The sequence below is a fragment of the Pseudorasbora parva genome, chromosome 6, assembly GCF_024679245.1.
Source record: "Pseudorasbora parva isolate DD20220531a chromosome 6, ASM2467924v1, whole genome shotgun sequence".
NCBI classification, from domain to species: Eukaryota; Metazoa; Chordata; class Actinopteri; order Cypriniformes; family Gobionidae; genus Pseudorasbora; species Pseudorasbora parva.
This window is the reverse complement of record NC_090177.1, coordinates 28,780,595-28,801,972: the sequence shown is the minus strand read 5'-3', so window position 1 is coordinate 28,801,972 and position 21,378 is coordinate 28,780,595. Positions and strand designations below refer to the sequence as shown.

The 21,378-nt window shown below is 36.4% G+C and overlaps 1 protein-coding gene across 7 annotated transcripts in view; it reads right to left on the bottom strand.

Annotated features, from left to right (window-relative positions):
- rgs19 (regulator of G protein signaling 19) overlaps positions 1-20,332 on the bottom strand; it is a 58,508-nt gene extending 38,176 nt beyond the window's left edge. For 2 of the 7 annotated variants that reach the window (XM_067446578.1, XM_067446582.1), the window contains exons 1-2: positions 20,185-20,332; positions 9,412-9,522 (exon numbers count right to left, since the gene is read on the bottom strand). In XM_067446578.1, coding sequence (XP_067302679.1) covers positions 9,412-9,426 — 15 coding nt within the window. In that variant the 5' untranslated portion in view covers positions 9,427-9,522; positions 20,185-20,332. Of the gene's footprint in view, positions 1-9,411; positions 9,523-13,465; positions 13,618-13,927; positions 13,963-20,184 lie in introns of all 7 variants that reach the window. The other 5 variants (XM_067446579.1, XM_067446583.1, XM_067446580.1 and 2 more) reach the window with 5 other exon arrangements.
- Positions 20,333-21,378: the final 1,046 nt, after the last annotated feature.

The following is a 21,378-nucleotide window of genomic DNA, read 5'->3' as shown; positions in this document are numbered from 1 at the left end:
CCTCTTTCTAGACGCTCACCTCTCGCCAGATCAAACTAGATGTCCTGACAAACGAGTCCACAACACCACAACTAAAGCTAACATCTGCACACAATTCCACAGGCCCTCTTTATCGACATGCACACATCTCTGCACAGCACAGCTCAATGGGTTGAACAAATTATTCATAGAAAACATTCTCTTTATTACGCAGCAGCCTCAAGATGCAGATTTTGTCATTTCAGCAAATGCGTGGATTTCAAAAGTGCATTTCAAACAAATTGGTGTAGGATTTACTTTGAAAACCATTTTCTCTAAAAAATGGATAGTAAATTTCACAAAGAATTACAAAGAAATGACAAGTATGAGTTGGTGAAATTTTGAAATAGAAAGTCTTGTGAAATGTACCCTAATAATCTTATATTAACAAAATTGTCATTTATATTATATTATATTGTAGTGACTGTCATGGCGTTCGAGCAAATCCACCAGTTTAAAAAAATACTACAGTTGTTGTGTCACGAAATGTAGTTTTAACAATTTTTTTTTGGTCATAAATGTAGTTAACTGGTCCTCAATATGTGACACATATATAAACATAGTGCCAATTTTACAATTTGCTTAGATTTTTGCAGATGCAAGATCCAAGCCGTCAGCAGATGTTCACCCGCCTGGAACCGCTTCATCACGGCCAGTCATTCGGGAATTTGCTGCTGGTTCTTACTGTATGTAGATAGTGGTTTAACACAAGATAATTCATTTGGGGTATATCAAACGGACAGTCTTTGGTCTTATTAATCCATAACTTGTTCCAGAGTAAACCGATTTGGGTTAAGAGGAAAATTAAGTGCAATTACTTTATAGGCCCTATTTAATGTTAGGCTGTTTATCCTAAATCCTGTTGGGGTAAGGCCGCCACTCCCACTAGCCACTTTGGCAGGTTGAATATAATTTCAGCCTACAGTCAAATTAAATGCCAAGACTGTCCTATCCCAAAACTACAAATCTTTATCAATTAACTTGCAGTTAGTGAAGGCGGGATAGACGGAATTGCACTGAATGACAAACAGCAGAAAAGCTCTCTCTCTCTCTCTGTCGCATGCGTGATCAGTTCTCCTTGCCCCTGAATAGTCAAATACACACGACACAGATGTCAAAATGACCATCGTGTGGAGTATCGGATGAACACAGTCATTATGGCTTAAGTATACATAAATAGGTGGGTAATAACTGGATATATGTCAGAATATTACGTCCATTCAGCAGCCCATATACCTGTCTGTTATTAATGTTAATCAAACAACTACAGGTGTTAAATACATTTATACATATTAAATAAACTGTAGCCTTTCTGAAAAAAAAAGATTAGTTTAAATGTACCATCGCTAATTTGCTTATTTTTTATTTTATATAGCTTAACAAAAATAACTCATATCATATTAAATTTCTCATATTAGCATATGCTCATATTTCCCACCTGCACATACCGGCTAATATACAATGTAGTCTTGATTTGGGTGGTCACTCTGCATTTGATAGTTTTAAAGGGTATTAAATCTTCTAAATCAAGTAAAATGACTCAAGTAAATCAAGTAATTTAAGCATGCCAAAGTCAACTTTAATCATATAAAATGTCATTTCTAAACAGCAAAATTGTGGCCAGTGAAAATGCTGAGTGGCTGAGCAAAAAAGTTAATGTCAAGCCTTGCTGGTGCATATGGCCTACAACCGTGCTGATATACAGCAATATCGCACTGCTACCCGTGTAAAATTATCGTTCAAATGTTCAGTAAGAAATTTGATTGTATTTTGAAAGAACTTAATTATGTTCACCAAGGCTCATTTGATCAAAAATACAGCAATTTTCTCAAATATTATTTCAATTTAAAATAAATTTTAAAAATGTATTCAAATAGAAATTCAAATCTGAAATTTCAGCATTCTTTGATACATAGGAAGTTCATAAGAACAACTTTATTTTAAGATATCATAAGTATGTCAAAATAGTTTTATTTGATCTGGGGGGGAAAAAGTTTGAGAAACTTTCCGCAGTTTACATGATGAGAAGCTGAGGTTTCTGTCATGCCAGTGTTTGCTAATAACATTGACACATGACACTTCTGTGACTTCTGAGCTAATGTGCCACATCAAGAGTTGGCATTAAAAAGCAGAAGCATCCTGTGCCCGTGGTTAGTCAGCATCATGCAGAAGCTTCCTCTGTGAGTCAGTACAACAACAGCCCCTCTCCTGTAGCTTAAGGGCACTCAAAAGGTTATGACCTCTGGATATAACAGGGCAAATGTGAACTGTAACTGTTATAGTTACAACAAGTCTGAGCTAGCGAATAAATAAAGAAAATGGTTTTATTAGGTTAGGAAGACTAAAGGGGCCTTTCCCGGATCCACCAATTTAGAACAAGACTTGACAGTGTTTCAACTTCCTGCTGGGAGTCGGGAAACAGTGGCCATGTCTGCTTCTTTTCCCATTTATAGTGCATGAACTCCTCACATGCCATCCCATGATCACTGTGTGATTCTAGTCATCATTAAATGCACTAGTCCTGAAGCTTCAGAATGTTTTACATTGGTGCTTATATATAAGATCAACATGAGAAGAGAATTTAAATTCAATTTAGCCGGTGGAAATGTGGTAACCGCTCCACATTTATCAGGTAAACAAACAAAAACAACGATATAAGATGTGCAAAACAGCGAAAGAAACAAGCATTATTGGCAGGCCTACAGACTGCAAACAAATGGACGCATTTGCAACCTTTTTTCTGCCAGTGACTACACACTAGTGCCACCACAATGTTGGCCAACTGATAAGAACTGACATTTCCATTACATGAGATTAAACGGCAAGCGAAACTAAATTAAAACGAAACCGTGCTACTCGTTTGAGCATCTCAGGGTTCATACAACCTTTTGAAAGTGAAATCTAAGTACTTTTCATGTTTTTTCAAGTGCTTCACACTTTTTCTAGCACTATAATGTTATTTTTAATGTGATGATTTGTAGTAAGAAAACTAACACTTTGTGACAAACAAGCATTTTTATTTAAAAAAAGAATGTAAATGTGAAATTACCACTATAACCATTAGATGGCAGCAGAGGAGCATTTTTGACTTATTAGCCATTTCCACTGCCTAAAAGCCTGTTCACACCGGAACGATTTTCACGCACGTTTATCACCGATGTTTAATGCCTCATGACTAAACAAAGGGCGCCAATGTGAGTGTGCACATCAACGCACAAAAGTGCAAGGCGTAAAAGCATATTTAAAAAAAAAAATGCCATAGGTTAGTTTTTGTTTTGTTTTAACGCAGCACATTAAAATCGGACCGATTAATGAGATCAGCGTTTTTGTTCACGTGCCTGGAGCTGCTAAAATTACAGTAAAACATGACTTGGTAACGTTCAAGCACAAAACGGTCTTGCAGAGCACACACTAATATGACAAAGTACTTTACTCAAACTAATACTTTGTAAGTAGACAAAGAAGATGAGCTGCTAATGCTGTTTGCCAGTTAGCAACAATGTGTGAATGGTTTTGGCAAGCACGTAAATACCATAGACTCTAAAAAAATATAGTAGAGACGAGCATCTTGGCAACGCGTCATCTCGCGTCACGCCCGGATAACAGAAAATGGGCAAAGAGGGATGTGGGCGGAGCTGAGGTGACGCGATGACTAACAGACAGCAGATAAATGGCTATCCACCTGTCAATCAAAGTGGCCACGCCCTTAATTATGCAGCACTTTAAGGCTTTATATGATGTAAACGATTGAGTTCACCCAAAAAATTCACCCCCCTCACAGTTGTCATTAGAGGAAAATTAGCCATATAGACCAAATCCACAATTTGTACCAGGCTGTAAAGAGGTTTTTTTTCTGCTGTAAAGTTGGGAATTTTAACATGGGGCTCAATGAGATTCTGCTCCCTTCTGGAGCCTGTTCCTAGTGGCCAGTCGAGGAATTGCAGTTGAAGTCACTTCCTTATGGGCTTCAAGAGAAACTGTGGGAGGTTTCCACCATAGACAGTAAATGAAATGGACGGAGCGATCCCATTGCCTTCTACGGCGTTAAGTGATGTCAGTATAGGAGCACTCACTTCCTGATGGCTGAGCGAACTGCGCAGGCTCAGACTGAGCTTGACGACGTAGATGTGACGTGAGCCTCCTGTCTGACAGCTGTATGTCTTCTAGTAGTTGTGGAAAGTGAAAGCTGAATCACGTTGTTTAAATATTTTCTCCCGTTGCTTTTGGCTCACTATGGGCTTCTCCCCATTCTTCCCCCTTTACTTTATCAGACTTTATGTCTCCACGTCCCCCCGACTGTCTCATAGACAGTAAAAGATTGCCTGCGAGCGTCTCCTCCTGTCTATACGGTAATTTCTCAACTGTGCGACAGAGTCACGTTGGTTATGACGCAATCGTTAGCCTATTTTTACAAAAACAGCTTCTACGGGGCGATAGTGTAAGATACAAGGTAATGGAGCCTTTTATGCATTGTCGTGTTTCTTTAGAAATAAACAATGGACAAATGGAGTCTTTAAACGTCTCAGATGTAAAGTTATTCACTGTCAAAGTGACTCAAAAATGAATGGGAGTCAATGGGATGCTAACAGCAGGTGATGGCTTGGTTAGCAATGGCAGCCCCTATGGGTGGAACGCTTTCCTAGTGCAAGATTACCCCCTTGGTTTCCACTTGGCAAATACTGTCTCTCTTCTTCTTCTGTGTGATAAGAGAAGCGTAAAGTGTCGCAGCACCACCTTGTGTGCCGGAAGAGCCATTTACTGAATCATCACGTTCTCTCATTCGCATCGCCAGTGAAAATCGATTGGGCATGAACACACAGACGTGCCGAAAAAAGTATTGAAAAGCACTGGCGATAAGCACTGGCGATAATTGTCCCGGTGTATACAGGCCTTAAAATATGGAAAAAAACAGGAAGTCACAAATGTAGCATTTACACTCCAAGTCTTGATGCACAATTATTTTAAAAGCGACCCATATCCGATATTTGCGTTTACACTCTACATTGGCATAAAGGAAGTAAAGCGGCACGATATGCAATATGTTACACATTCACATGTCATATCCAATCTGTGCCACATGAGAATGAAAAGTCAGAATTGGGTCAGTGTAAATGGAGCCAAAGTCTCATGAAAAAAAAAAAAAAAAAAAACTTGTCAAATTGTGATGGAATTACACAGAAAGAATGTGAAGAAGAGTGCTTCTAATCACTGAAGCTGTCGGTTAGTCTTTAGTATGATTCTATAGAACAACAATACATGTAATAGGAGTAGATTTAAATTAAAATTTAAAGTTTTTGCACATTACTGTTGTTAATAAAAGTTAATTTTATCTGCATATCAATTCAAGCTCAGAAATATTATTTGTTTGTCTGGCTATCACCAGAACAAGCTTAATTTTATACTGAACATTGGTCTGGAGAGTCTGCCCTGTATTTTCTACTGCACATGAGGCATGATAAACTAGCATAATTCAAATGACTCTGAACGCAATTTGAGAGTCCTTCAACTAATCAGACCATAAGAGGCGTGATCAACGGGCAACAACCCATCGCTTCTCTATCCGTCATCATGTTAAACCCGCCAATAGCGCGCCAGTTGGATAAGCCGCAGTCTGTGATTGGTTCCCGCAAAAGTGTAACAGAAGCAGTAGAAATGAATAGTGTCATGACTGAGTTGCAGGGCGAAATCAAATCGCCCGGCAGATCAGGCTGGCTTTACCCAGTCTAATTATTAGTAACTGCACTTATTAATGCAAAACAATAGGAATTTTATTATTAAATTAACTTTATGATAAATGTTCCCCTAGGCGCTAACAAATTTTTGTCCCACCAAAGCCTTATTTGATGAGTTATTGTGATTTATAAATTGATGTAGATTACTAATGCACGTGACAGGGCGCAGGTTAACTGAGTGACAGAGAACGAGCAGAGAGCCGCCCATGCGCACACTTTCGAAATCAAAACGATCACCGTCTGAGCTATTTCTCACTCGCGCATATCAATCAAAATCAACAGAACTGACACAATGCTAAAAGCTCGGAAGACTGACTCCATGCTCCACGTGGCGCGTTTGCACAATATTTTCCCTGAATTACTGCTGGATGAGAATTTTGCTCAAAAAATGCACCTCTTTAGACATACGTTTTGCACACCCAGCTGACATAAACCATACTTTCAAATAAACTGAAAAATATCCCTATGGTGTGTTTTCTGTGATCAATCTTTTTTGTTGTTTTAACAGTCTGGGTTCACATATAACGCGTCCGCTTTTGTCCGCTTCACGAACTAATGACTCATTTGAACCGATTAATTTTAATGAACTGATCTGTCCAACACTGAACTCACAAATCAATGTGTAATCATTTACTCACAACACCTCTGAAATGAGAATGAAGTGTGCTTACCCCATTCAACAAGAGGGGTTAGTAAGAATTAGTCTTAATAATCCACAGTATTTTCATGTATTTATTTTGAGTATATATATAGATAATGTGTTGTAAATTACAAAAAAAAATTAAAAATAATAATAGTTTAGACTGGAATAAGGTGAAACAAGAACAACGCAAGTTGTTGATAGCCAATAATTTTATTAAATTGTTTATGGGAGAGAATTAGACTATTTGTTATTACATTTTTAATGCTACTTTTTAATAATTGTTGCCAAAATAATGAATCAGTAAACCATGCAAACTGTGTAAAAACGAGGAACTAAAGAAACAAACATCAAGACATCATAATGAGATATCAAAATTAGATGAGCAAAAAAAAAAAAAAACTGCATTTATTTTACATTTATTGTCAGTATTGGGCTCACAGATCACACGGGTAGGTACTTTTACTGTTGGTGTGTGTGCATGCATGCGTGTGTGTGGATGATCACGTCTGTTTAGCCACTACCGAAGACCATTTCTGACCCAGGAAAAACCCTGCAAACCAGATGCTGCTAGTGCCACAACCTCTAGAGCTTAGAAGCACCGGTGCTACTGCTCTCTAATGCTAGTCTTGAGCCCAGCATGGTCTACGAAAGTAAGAGTTTAAAATAAGAGGGAGCTACCTCAAAGAACCAATGAGAAAAGGAAGTGGTTTTACTGAAGAGCAACCGCAGCAGAGCAGCGGCCCACCAGGAACTGGCTACGATTTGGTCTTAAATCACTGCAGACACACATAGCGGCCCTTTAAAGCAACACAGAGCTGCACTTCTAGCTTCTCTTCCATTCACTCACATGACTTAACGATCACGTTTGTTTGGCAGTCACAGCATGAGCCTCAGCAGAAACATTTGCACTGCAAAGGCACCCAAAAATCATCTGGGCAAATTGGGAAAAAAAAATGAAATAAAAATAACTGTTTACTAGTATCTTCAGTGGTTATCCACAAGTATGCACATAACTGTTAATATATAACACGGGTTTATATTATCATATTATATTTTATTTTATAATCAAAAACATTGGTTTGTAGCGTAACTAGTTTTACCGTTTACTGCACTTTGTTACTCTTTAAGTTATTTACCTATAGTGGCTAATGAATCAAACACATTCAAAGAAGATTGCTTACTTGGTGGATATTTTGTACACTGCGCAGTATGCAGTACACTAAGCAATCTGTTCCAAACATAGCCCATGTTTCTACAACGTTCATGCATGATCACTAGCACACCACCATGGTGACCATGAATCAATCCTTATTGGACTGAAACCTGCAGCTTTCTGGAAACTGGCCCAGATCCACTAGGCTACGCAACCTCCATCCCTTAAAAAAAAAAGAGGTAGCCACTTGTTTTTCAAAAGGAGTCTCAAAACCAACAGGCTTGAGAGAACTAGCGCAGAGAACCCCCAACCTGGCATCAAGCGTGAGAAACTCAAGAGATCTCCTGAGGGCAAGAAACTTAACCCATGAGAGGGGGAGGGAAAGAAAGAGAGAGAATGTGCAAATGTTTGCTTTATATTTAAATATATGAGTCAAACTTTAGTCTATGGAGCTGGGAGGAGCTTAGCAGAAACACATGCAACTAAATAACTGCTCTGCTCTGTGCTGTTAAAGATGAGAGAAAAACTACTTTACACATACACACACACACATACACACGCGCACGCACACACGCACACACACACACACACACACACGCACGCACGCGCACACACGCGCACGCACACGCACACACACACACAGACACACACACACACACACACACACACACACACACACACACACACACACACACACACACACACAGAATGAATGTCTGTCTGCTTGTCTGTTTTTAGATCTAAATCTTGCTTTCCTCTAACTTTATCCAGATGCCATGGCTGACTGGCCATGAATCATGTGACTTATCACTCCCTCCCTTTTCTTCTGACTTCTCTTTTCTGTCTTTCTAGCTTCCTATCAGTCCTTTTCTCTTAATGAACATCTCTAGATCACTTGTTTTCCATCCATCTCTGCTGTTCTGTGGGCTTTGATGGGCCGAGTCTTGCCAGGGTGGAAGAGTGCGTGTGTGTGTGTGTGTGTGCACATGCTTTTGAGGAGTGACAGAAAGTTAGTAAAACATCTTCAAAACATAAATTCAAAAAATGTCAAAATATGCTTTGTGTAATGTAATAATTAAAATTAGGCTAATCTAAAAAAAGTTTTTTTAAACCCAACGTTTATGGGAGGTTTTTATAAATTGTTTATGGAAGGAAAAGGACAGGAGACAAGAGGCGAAGAAAGAAGAGAAGAACAGAGCAGAATAGACCAGACGAGATGTGAGGAGAGCAGAACAGAGACTTCACATGCTCTAAACAACTCCAGCAAGGACCGGAGTAATTCTCTCAAGTATTAAACACAAAACGCATTGTCAGTGAAGAAAAGAAAACACACAAATAAGGCTAAACATCATGATATATGGGTTTAACCAGGACCAGACAGAGTCTGTAGACATGTTTTACATTTTCTGTACTGATTTTGGAGGGAAAATCTCTGGAATGGATTTAAATGTGGTAAAATGCAGTAGACTGAGTATTTCACTCTTACTGGTAGAACATTTTATTTGTCATCATTTACTCGCCCTCATGTATATCTAACACACAAGAAGATAGTTTAAATCATCTGGTAACCAAACAGTTTTGGTGACTATTGACTTCTATTGTACTTCCTCAACATGAGGGACAATAAATGGTGATCGAATGTTCATTTTTGGGTGAGCTAACCCTTTAATAAAATGGGAACTTTGTAAATGATGAAGGGTTCCAATTCCACTTCCATCTGGACCTGGATACAACCAACAGTATTCATCGGTATCTCCGAGACCAAAATGAACAAACCACAGCATAACACTCTTCAATCCATTAACACACAAACAAACCACCACAAAAACACCCCAAACACAAACAGCAATGAGAGAAAAAGTTACCAGAATGTCCATCATGGCTTGGCGGAGGGCAGCCTACTAGTCTTAAAATCCTCAATGATGTTAAATGCCTGGACACATGCATGTCATCCCCCCGCAGGCCGCGGACCTCTCCTTCACACACAAACACGTATAGCACAGGCCGGAATGCACAGGGACACACAAACAGGGCAACATTAAGACACAGACACACACAAATAGGGAGAGAGAGAACGGTGAGGGGGAAAAGAGAGAAAGACTTCATATTAGTCACATCAAGCAAATGTTCACAGTCAAATCTATGACTGCGATTTATGAATCAAGCTAATTTAGCCAGGCATGTTCATTTAAATTGTGTACTAAAATGAGCATATGGTGGCAGTTTTTCAATCATTAAGGGAGAGATTCTTATGAAAACATCTGCATTCTGCAAACAAATTCACCATTGTATGATATTTATCAGAGAATATTACACATCCAACCTTTCATTTTTCAAATTGCTTGTCCTATGCCCATTCCCGCCACCCTAACTCCTCCACATTTACATTTTTCAATGTTTTTGAAAGTCTCTTATGCTCACCACCCGCCTTTATTTAATCAAATACAGTAAAACTGTTAAAAATAAAGTTTATTTGATTTAATAACTAATGAATATATATATATATATATATATATATATATATATATATATATATATATATATATATATATATATATATATATATATATATATATATATATATATATATATATATATATATATATATATATATATTAAAATGTAATTTATTCCTGTGATGGCAAAGCTGAATTTTCAGTATCATTAATCCAGACTTCAGTGTCACATGATCGTTCAACTTTAATATGATGATTTGCTTCTTAAGCAACATTTTTTAGCAATGGTGAAAACAGTTGTGCTGATTAATATTTGTAACAGAACCACACATACAGTTAATTTTTCAGGATTAAATGATGAATAGAAAGCATTTATTTGAAAACGTTTGTTGCATTGTAAATGGTTTTACTCTCACTTTTAATTTAATTGAATGCATCCTTGCTGAATAAAAGTATTTAAAAAATGTTTTTGTGTTTCTGTTCATGTATTGTTATGTTTGATGTAAGCACACAGCTTCTGTGATGTTTGTTTCTATGTGCCATGTACTTCTCTGTCTAATGCTACCTTCAGAATTGATCATAAATTTCAAGTTTTCTAGATGGAAATCGGACATTAAAAGTTGTATTTACAACGGGGAAACTTTTATAGTCTTGTCTTGATGTTAAAGTAGCGTATATTTACATACATGAATAACATTTTAAGCATATTATGTTGTACACTGTATAAATGTTTTACAAAACAGCATGTATTTGACCCAAATTCCAGAGTCGTCATCAGTTTGGCTATCTAGATTGGTCAGGTCATGAATTTCGGTGTGGGATTGCAGATATAATTTATTATTCTGTGCATAATTTTACTATAAAAAAACAAAAATATGTATACACTATTACATGTTAATTGAATGAGTCATTTAATCCACACAGATTATCAAATTCAATTATTAATTTGAAAACTTTCTGTGATATGCAATTTCAAAATAAATTAATGTTAATCAAGCAGCAAACGAAAAATCACAGTGCCCTTGACAGAATAACTTTTGTAAATTTAATTTTAAGGTTTAAGCTGTATTTTATTTATAATCTGTATTTAAATTTTATTTAAGACTATATATATATATATATATATATATATATATATATATATATATATATATATATATATATATATATATATATATTAGGGCCGGGACTTTAACACGTTAATTAAGATTAATTAATTACAGGACTTTAACGCATTAATTAATTATGCAAAAAAAAAAAAAAAAAACATAATTTTAACCACACTTATTTTTGTATCGCGGAGCGTTTTTCAATGAATGAGTTTAGACGAACCGATTATACTGGAACACCAACAAGCGCTCGCCTCACGAGTCACGACAACAACAAACCATAGTAAACATGAACAAAGAAGCTGATGAGACCGCTTTGCTTGGGCCCATGGATGGGAAATTTTGTTTTAAAAAACGAAAGGATGGAAGCGTCGACAAGAGCATGGTTGTGCGCAAGCTATACAACAAGGAATTTGCGAATCACCGCAGCACATCGAGCCTCAAATATCACAAATATGCTTTTGCTACACTTACTGGCAAACATTGCACTGCTCTGCTGGACTGAAATAAATAAACAATATTTTGTTGATTAAGCTTATGTATTCAGTCATTATTCAATGGTATACTAAAAATCCATGTGAAAAATGACTATATATATTTAATTTGACATGCCAATTTGACGAGTGTTCTGTGCATCTTCTGACCAGTGAATTCCATTATTTTCCATTACTTTTATATTTGTGACCAGAGGTGGACAAAGTACACAACTCTATTACTTGAGTAAAAGTAAAAGTACTGCTGGTCAAATATTACTCCGTTACAAGTGAAAGTTGTAAAAATAGATTTTTTTGACTCAAGTAAAAGTACAGAAGTATTTGTTTTCAAAAGTTCCTTTTTTATGCCAATGCATTATTTTATTATTGTTGTATAAATGCACATTATGTCATCATGGTTTAAGTCATTCAGTGATGCTCCATCTGACATACTAGCATACAACTAACTTAAACTCATTTAAATACTTGTATTTAAGTTACAAAGCTCTTTACAAAGCTGATGTCACTTTAAGGCCAAATGCACAGATCCAATACACGGATACACATCTGATATTCTCCCAACTTTACTCTTCTCTTTCTCCCAGATGTCTATATTGTTAATATTGTATAAGACATGCACCAAGTGTATGCCAACTAAACTAATCTTGATTTTTTTTTTTTTTAACTGAAACATACTTTCAAAGTATGGCTATGGGTGCACACACTTGTGCCTAAGAACCGTCTTCTTCCATTTTGCTATGAACTGATCAGTGTTCAAAAAAAGTTGGGAAAATGTATATGACCCTATAAGACCCTATAATTCCTGACAGACTGTCTGAAACAACAACAACAAAAAACCTTTTAAAGAAGGAAAAAATCATCCTCCGACTTTCAGCGCTGCTGCAGAAATGACTTTTGACCTAGATAGAAATGTAGTGTAGTAAAAAGTAAGATATTTGACTCAAAAAGTGTACTTAAGTAAAGTACTCAAGTAAATGTACTTAGTTATTGTCCATCTCTGTTTGTGACTGATAATTATACTGACTGAAGACATTTCCATGACCCTTCAATCGCCTTTTTATGATTAATTCATTGCCATGACTTTTCCAGGCCTGTAAATTACACTTTTGGAATTCTCTAGGTTTTCCAGGACCGATGTGAACCCTGGGAATGAAGTAGTCTGTTCAATAGGTTGTATCATAATGTCACAGGTCAGGTCTGTTTTTAACAAGCAACATTTTGTGGAGTTTCTCTTCCACAGAACTTCATTTGAAAAGCTCTGGTAAAATGTGTTTTCAATGTTTTGTTGGCTAAACTATTTACATCACATGCATCAGCCTTGTTTTCACATGGAATCAAATGTGGCACCTACTGTACGGAAAATCACACAAAATGACATGAAATCAAATCTATTCTTCTAAACATCCAAGTCTAATACTGTTTGACAACTTCAACTTAACCAATATTAAAGTTTACTAAATCCACGTATCTCTCAACTTGTCCTGTCTTCTCACGTTAAATAAAGATCTGCCGAGAATCAGCCACAAATCATAAAAAAAAATCAGTCCCAGATGTTCAGCCAGCTGCCACGATACTGTGCCACCCTCAAAAATACACACAGATGTGAGCTAAAAGGTCAATCAGTGCATAACCCAGTGAGAAACTGGCATGTGATCTCAAATGTGACCAAACATGAAAACGCTCTGCTTTTATCATATTCATAACCATATTTGATTAATATTAATGTTTCTAATAGTACTTCCACAAACACTACTGGTAATGCCATTACAAGAAGGACAAATATAATGTTACTGCTCTCAATATTCTTATTAAATCTATGAACTTTTAATAGAACTATAGATCAGGTAGACTGATACTTACATGGTTCCAGGTTTTGGGGGTCAGATAATTTTTCTCTGGACTGTCACAGCTAACCTCTACTAGATCTCCCGGAGAGAAGTTTGTGACTACGTGGGGAACTAAAGGCACTGCTGAGTCTGCTATGGCCAAAATCTCCTACTTCCCTTTTAACTCTGTGAAGGAGAGAGGAGGAAGGGGAGCTACACATGAAAAGAGGAAACGTTCAACAGAAGACTGGGGAAGAAAAGCGGACATTGGCGAGGACATGCGTAAGAAAAAGCAGAGCTGGAAAACAAAAACATAAGCGCTCAAAGTAGGAGGGAGGGAATGGTCTTTGCTAGCCAGCCTCTCTACGGACACAGTGTGATATTCCATTGATGTATGTATCATGAAATGGAATTTGGAACTAAACAGGTTTTCCTTAGCAAAGAATTAAAAAAAATAGTTTGACCCACAATTAATATTCTGTCATCATTTACTCACCCTCATGCTGTTCCAAACCTGTGACTTTCGTTCCTCTGTGGAATATAAAAGAAAATATTTTGAAGACTGTGCTGGTTGCTCTTTTCAGTGCAGTTACATAGAATGGAGGAAGCATTTTTATTTTCAAAAGCACCATTAAAGTTTCATAAAAGTTGTTTGGTATCACTATTAACTAATAATTTTGCTTCAATAAACTTCTAGTTGACTGCTTATTAATAGTTAGTAAAGTAGTTTTTGTAGAGTTTAAGTTTAGGTATTAAGAGATGTAGAATAAGGTCATGGAGAATAAGGCATTAATATGTGCTTTATAAGTACTAATAAACAGCTAATATCCTGGTAATATGCATGCTAGTAAGCAACTAGTTAATAGTGAGATTTAAACCCTAAAATAAAGTGTTACCAGCTGTTCATATTAATCTAAGTCTACATATAAAAGGTTTGTGAGAGGAACTAAAATGATCATTATTTTAGATAAATTAAGATTACAATAATCCCTCCACGGGTTTATTAACTTGAGAACCACTGCAACTGAATCACAACTGAATCAACTGAATCAGAATTCTGAATTTGTATAATTTGTAAATGAATCATTTAGACTTATTTTTTTAAGTAAATCAACTGATTCATTGAAATTATCTGTTTAAAATGAACTGGTCCGATAATCAGATGTTACTACATTTCTCACGAATGCATTAAGAACAGAGTAGGCTTTTCATTGAATAATGACTTAAATGTTTGTCTGTTTCTCACACAAAGGACATCAGAACACTTGTATGAACTGCTTTATGACACTTTTATGAAGCTTTTGACCTTTTTCCTGACACTTGAAAGCTGCGTGGAAAATAGCTACCAGTATGAAGTCATACAGATTTAGAAAGACATGAGGGGGGTGAGTAAATATTTTGCGAGATGGATTGGGAATGGAGAATGTGATAATCACAACCACGTAAAATTTGTGTAAAGAGAGAAATAGAAACGGGAAGTATAAGAAAGGTGACAGAAAGTGTGTGATTGTGAAAGAGACAAAAGACTAGAGCAGGAAAGAGTGTGGTGAAAGAAAAAGAGAGAGCGAAAAAAGAGAGTGGTATGGCTCCAAAATCACAAGTAACTTCCTCCTTAAACTCTTAGACACCAGGCAAATCTATTGGAGACTTGCATTCTAGCCTTTTCCGTCAGACCAAAACATAAAAACGCACAAAAAAACAATGGCGCAATGAACTCAAGTTGTTTGTGTAGACAACTTGAATTCTTCGGCTCGCAACTGTTGGGCCGTGACCCAGAAATTAGTTCTGTTTAGTGTCTGATAGGATTACGGACAGCAGGGGTATAAACAATGCTAAATGCAAATCGTAAAGTGCAACATAATCATGCAGAGTTAGATACAGCAAAATATGTTTGGCTGCATATTCATCTTTCAATTGCTCAAGAGTCAAAAGAAGCATGACGTCATTCTTGAAAACCATGAACACAACTTTTGTCAGGGACGGGTGCCGATTGAACTCCTCAATGAAAGTCTGTAAAATGTATCGAGTTTTACTCCAACATATCAGAATTATTTTGACAAGCAAGAAACAAGAAAAACGTTCAAGTCGGGGCTTGGCTTTGCTCAGCAATGACACCGGCATTGTGTTTCATCACTAAACAAGCAGCATCATGAAAAACATTCTTGGGTCGTTCCTGGGCAGCATTTGTCCCTTTATCCACTTTCTGACAATTTATCAACCTAATCCTTCGCTTTCAATCATTTTATCTTATAATAATAATCACAGATTTACATGTTAAAGCCTGTCAATAATTCCAATAAAACACTTTTACAAGACCTAACTAATTTATCATTTAACTGACACTTTTATTCAAAGAAACTACGTATTACACAGACAGTCTTCCTATACAATGCCGGTTAGCGTGTGATTTGAACCTATAATTTGTCATACCCGTCATTCACAAAGTTCAACACATCAGAAGTGTCACTTACTGACAAATTGACCACACTAGTCATTCTGTGCGTTTGTTTTTGCAAAGATAATGCGATGGAGAGATGTGTTTGCTGTCTGTTTATCTTGTTACCCTTATCAACACATTTTATCGTATTGGAATTCAAATTCGAAAGACAAAATCATCGCAAAGAAATGCAAACACTACATAGATTTTCATCCAATCAGATGTTCTGAAGGATGAGAATGTTCTGCCCCCTAATACCACCTGACAAATGAAATAACGCTTTCAGATCTCTGTTCAAGCAATCCCCTATAGCAACACCAACTCACAGAAGCCTGTCTCAGAATGCCAGTGTTTAACTTTAGCTTACTGTATATAATGTAAAACTGCCACCTTTGCAATTTTGCAACGGCAAAACACTTTAGTTTTAAAAGGAGCTGTGTTTGCTAAGCGGTGTTCTGATTGAATTAGTGCTTCAGAGAGGACGAGTAGCCCCTTATGAACCCTGCACAACCCTGAAGGCCCTGAATAAGGGAATCGTTTATTCAGGATTCTGCTCCAGTGACTGGTCACATTGCTTTTCTATTTTCTCTGGTTTTGTTCATTCAGGAACTGCTGTTGAATAATGCCTATACAACAGACAGAATGAGTTTTATTTCTTTCTTGCAATAGGATGTGGTTTATTATCCATCATGCAAACTTTTTTTTTAATTAAAAATAAAATATATTTTTATTTTTTACAAAAATATGTAATATGCAAAGACAATGCAAACATTTAGATCATTAAATCTAGATCATACTGCACTGTTAAATGTGAGTAAAAAGACACAGAAAACTTGTCAGAGCATGATTTCCTGTCTACTTTACATGCCCTTGTAAATAAAAAAATGACGGAAGCACTACCACGGCTGAAAAAGAGAACAGCGTAACAATCCCATTAAATCAAAACTTAAAGTGGCTTTTACTCCATGTCTATCAACTTTAAAGCCATCTATATGCACACATCTAAAAGTTAATAAAAATAATCAACCTTCAGCACAGTTTTTCACGGTCTGATTTGAATGTGGCAAAATACAAGGCTGCATGTGGACTTTTTTTAAATGCAGCTACAGAGGTTGAATGTTTTGTAGCACAAGCCACACAATTATAGCATAAAATGCCTGATATCATTTCTGGAAACAACCATGGTGCAGTTCAATATAGATACTATGCATTTATAATAAATAAGTTATCAATCACATCAATAACTGTCGTTTAGACGTTGGCAATGTGACCAAAAAAATGTATTTAGTATTTATTGTTTTATCTTATGCCATTGTTTTGGAGTTAATGGAATGAAATAAATAAATTTAAGTCTCATAAAAATATGGTAAAATAAAGGGCCTCTTTTTCTTGTGCATATTTTATGTTCTCAAGAAAATGATTAACTGCGCTACATATTACACTACTGTACTTTAATATATTGATATATGTATCCCTGTCTTTATTATTAATCTGTATAAGCTATCTTTATTCTGTTTAAAAAAATCAATATATCCACATCTTTTACTGCATTAATTGTAATTGATAAAACCATTGATATTTTTACATTGTAATAATTTACTTTACAAATTAATGTTGAAACAAATTAAAGACAGTATAACAAATTTAATTTTTTTTATGAATGAAGGCAAGTATCACTGATACTAATACTGCTACTGATGTCTCTATATGAAATAGATTATATAGATTATTTTGTTTTTTTTATTTTTACATTAAGGATAGACATTCAACAGTATAGTATAATTGAAATCTATCAATTTAAAAAAATTGCTTAAAAAATAACACTTAGAAAAAGCTTTGTATTTCAGATAAATGCTGTTCTTTTGAACTTTATATTCATGAAATAATCCTAAAAATGTAAACAACTGATAATAATAATAATACATGTTTCTTGAGCATCAAATCATATTTAATATTTCATAGTTCAAAGGATCATGTGACACTGAAGACTGGCGTATGATGCTGAAAATTTAGCTTTGAATGTCAGAAATAAATATATTCAAATAGAAAACATTTTAAATTGTAAAAATATTTCACAGTAATACTATTTTTGGTGTATTTTGGATCAAACAAATGCAGGCTTGATTTACCCCGAAAGAATGGAAGTGAAATGTGACAACATGCCCCATAGGTAAGGTACATTGTAACGACCATATGACAGCTTAAAAATGTTATCTGATATAATCAAAAATATATATATACTAGAAAAACTTAAATGTTTTGTCAATAAGATACAATGATCAACTTTTTCATATAAAATAATGCCATTTTTTTTATCTTTTTTTTTTTTTTGAACAAACATCTTTAAATACAAAAAAGAATAATAATTAATAACTTCTGACCATTTACTCCCATTTATTCCCATTTTTCTCATGGTTTCTCAACAGAATTAATACAAGTATAGACTAGAATATAGCTTTCTAATAGGGGATCATTGTAACACAGTGTGACAACATGCCCCATCTGCGCAACCCAGCTTGTGTCTTCTGCTGGCTAGATCAGCATTAAAGATCAGCATTAAAGAACTATCTCAACTGTTAAATAACAGATATAAGATTGCAATACTATCAGATGTGTCTCATTTTAAATAAACACAAAAATGTATATAAGAAATTATTTACTTTTGCTATGGTTAAATAAATGTTCAGTGATATCTTCCAAAGACTTGAATTTTGTCGCAATCTTTCTCAATATAGTGTTAATATGACAACTAGTAAATACTCTAAGTTTCGTCATCCTGGCATGTGTGGAAAGTGTTAAACCACGCTTGTTACAACTAACCCCTCTATGTGGTTTAATTAATGCCAAATGCACCACAGAACACAATGCAAACACAATGTTCTCTGTGAATGTAAGAGTGTGACTTTGTGGAACAAATGAAGTAAGCTCGCTAGACCTGATTCCTGGTAGGCTACAGCAGAGATGCTGAAGATATCAAAGCAGCTGAGCTTTGACTGGCATGCCCACGTGGAAGCTTAGGCTACTTGGTGTTTCAAAACATGTCATTCTTTTAGCTAAATATAGAACTTAATGTTGTCACCACAAACTAAGAAAGCTACATGCACTGTGATGATTAGGGCTAATTCAGGATGATTAGAACACGTTTTGCCCATTCATATGACTTGAAAAATGTGTCCCAATCAACCTCTGTTTGATTTCGTCAAGTAACAGACATGCCTGTGGTGTGGTCAACAACAAAATAACAGGGTTGACTTCCTCGGATAAATCAAATGGTCACGTATGGTCATTAATTGGACATAAATATCTCTTTACCTCGGGAATTCTCTCTCTGACGTCAGAGCAGCACGAGCTGTGTCTCCCCACCATTTCTGCAGCGACACGCGCGAACGCGTTCAAAGCTCGCCGCCACGCGACACCGCGGGGCCCCGCCCCCCGATCGCGACGTGAACGCGCGCACAGAATTCATTCACCCGAAGGTCCCGCGCGTGCATCGCGAACGCGCTTTACTACACAGCCAGCTAAAGGGGGAAAGAACATCTTTCGAGACGAAAAAGACTCGAGAACAGGCACACCGAGTCTTTTGGGGTTTATTCTCATTGGTTACGTAAAATATGCGGTTAATTGATTGAAATACAGAAGTAGAAATAAGGCAGTGACATATGATAACCTTAGCTTTTTCCTCCCCCACTTCCTAGATGTCTGAATTGAAAATATCCCCCTCATACAAAGCTATAATCCGTGCATTAGCTTTCACTCTCCGATTAACTGAAATATCCCAAACCAACATAGTATCAGCTTTACGGATAGAGATTTAAAACACCGACTGTGGTGAAACCATAACGTGCTATGCAAATATTGTTTTTGTGAGGAAAAATCAAACCCGTAATGCCCGTGACACACACACACACACATACACACCGGGCGCACGACTACTGCATGGGGCTAACAAAATACATCTTACAGCAGATGACAACTCAATTTAGCCCTCCAACCACATATCCCATCCTAATGAAGCGAAACGGGAGACGCGAAAATAAGCGGTATTCCCTTCTCGACTGCGAATAGAGCTGTACATTCATATACATAGTCTCAAATACATTCAACCGCTCTGTTTCTAGGAAAGCTTCGTTTTCACCAAGCCACCGAAGTTCCTGCCCATAAGACTGTACAAAAACACAAATGTAGAGAAAGAAGATTGGGATTTTACGAAGGACGACTCATTCTTCGGGAGAAAAAAAAAACGGAAAAGAACCCACCATCCACTGACAAACTCAACGTTTATGCTATTGAAAAACGCCAACGATGACAATACTTACAATTTTGGCATTAAAATGATCTGGATGGCGGTAGCCGTTTCGTTTTCGGAAGCACACCCGTTTGTTTTTGCCTGTTTTGTGTGTAAAATACAGTATCTTTTTTCCTCCAATGTTCCAGCTTGAGAATCGACACCCTTACGGAGGCAGGCTGAGGATGAATTGCGCATGCGCTGATTTAGACAGTTCTACTCAGTCGATTGACGAAGGACTTCCTCAGTAATTGTCATTTCCAGCGGAACTTTTCAAGTTGATCTGCCCATAATCAGGCAGTTGAAACAGTGACCTATACATAATGTGTTGATTAAAGTAACACAATAAAGCTGTATGTCTAATGAGCACTAATTGTTTGGGACATAAGTCATAGAATAACGCTGACTATATGCCTACCTGACTTTTATGTAGCCTACCATAATGACAATCATTTCGCGTTCGTGTATTCTCTGCTATATTTATAAACCTAACATTCACATAACCTCTACCCAATTTAAATATGCGATTGTCTTATATGCATGACGATGTTTGTTGACCACAAAGCAGACATGAAGCTTTAAATGATATAGAATGTCTATTTATTCATCATTATTTCATAGATTATAATCATGTCTTCATATAAATCTTATAAATGTCCAGCAGGGGGCGCCAAACACTAAGAAGAACAACGAGTCACACAAATCCTTGAAGATTCTTGGAGATATAATATAAAATAAAAATCAATATAGCCTAGAGCAACGCAACTGGGTTAATATGCAAGTTTTATTAGGCTACTTTAAAATGTCTAAATACGTTTTGATGCAAAATTCGATGTGCTTATATTAGTGCAGAGTTGATACAAAAGACATTGAGGCCAGGGTGTCTTGATAAAACGCCACTGTTCGACAGTTAGGGAAGTCCTTATAGGAAATGGCTGAGGGTTACGAAGGGACACATTTGTGTCGACCACTTGGTGTCAGTAAAGCTCTCTGCCTCATTTTAGGGCTGAACCCCCTCTACACCATTAAAAAGTCCGCAGTTTGATTTAGCATATGATTAAATGCTTTCCCCTCCTAAACACCTATGTTGCTGAGCATTTAGTTAACCACAATAAGAATGTCTTTAAAAAGCCATTCCTTTTAGATATAATTAATGGTAGTCTATGTTGTTAAGGCTACAGGCAATTTTCTCTCCCCACCTTTAGAAGCTCAGCTAATTGTGTTA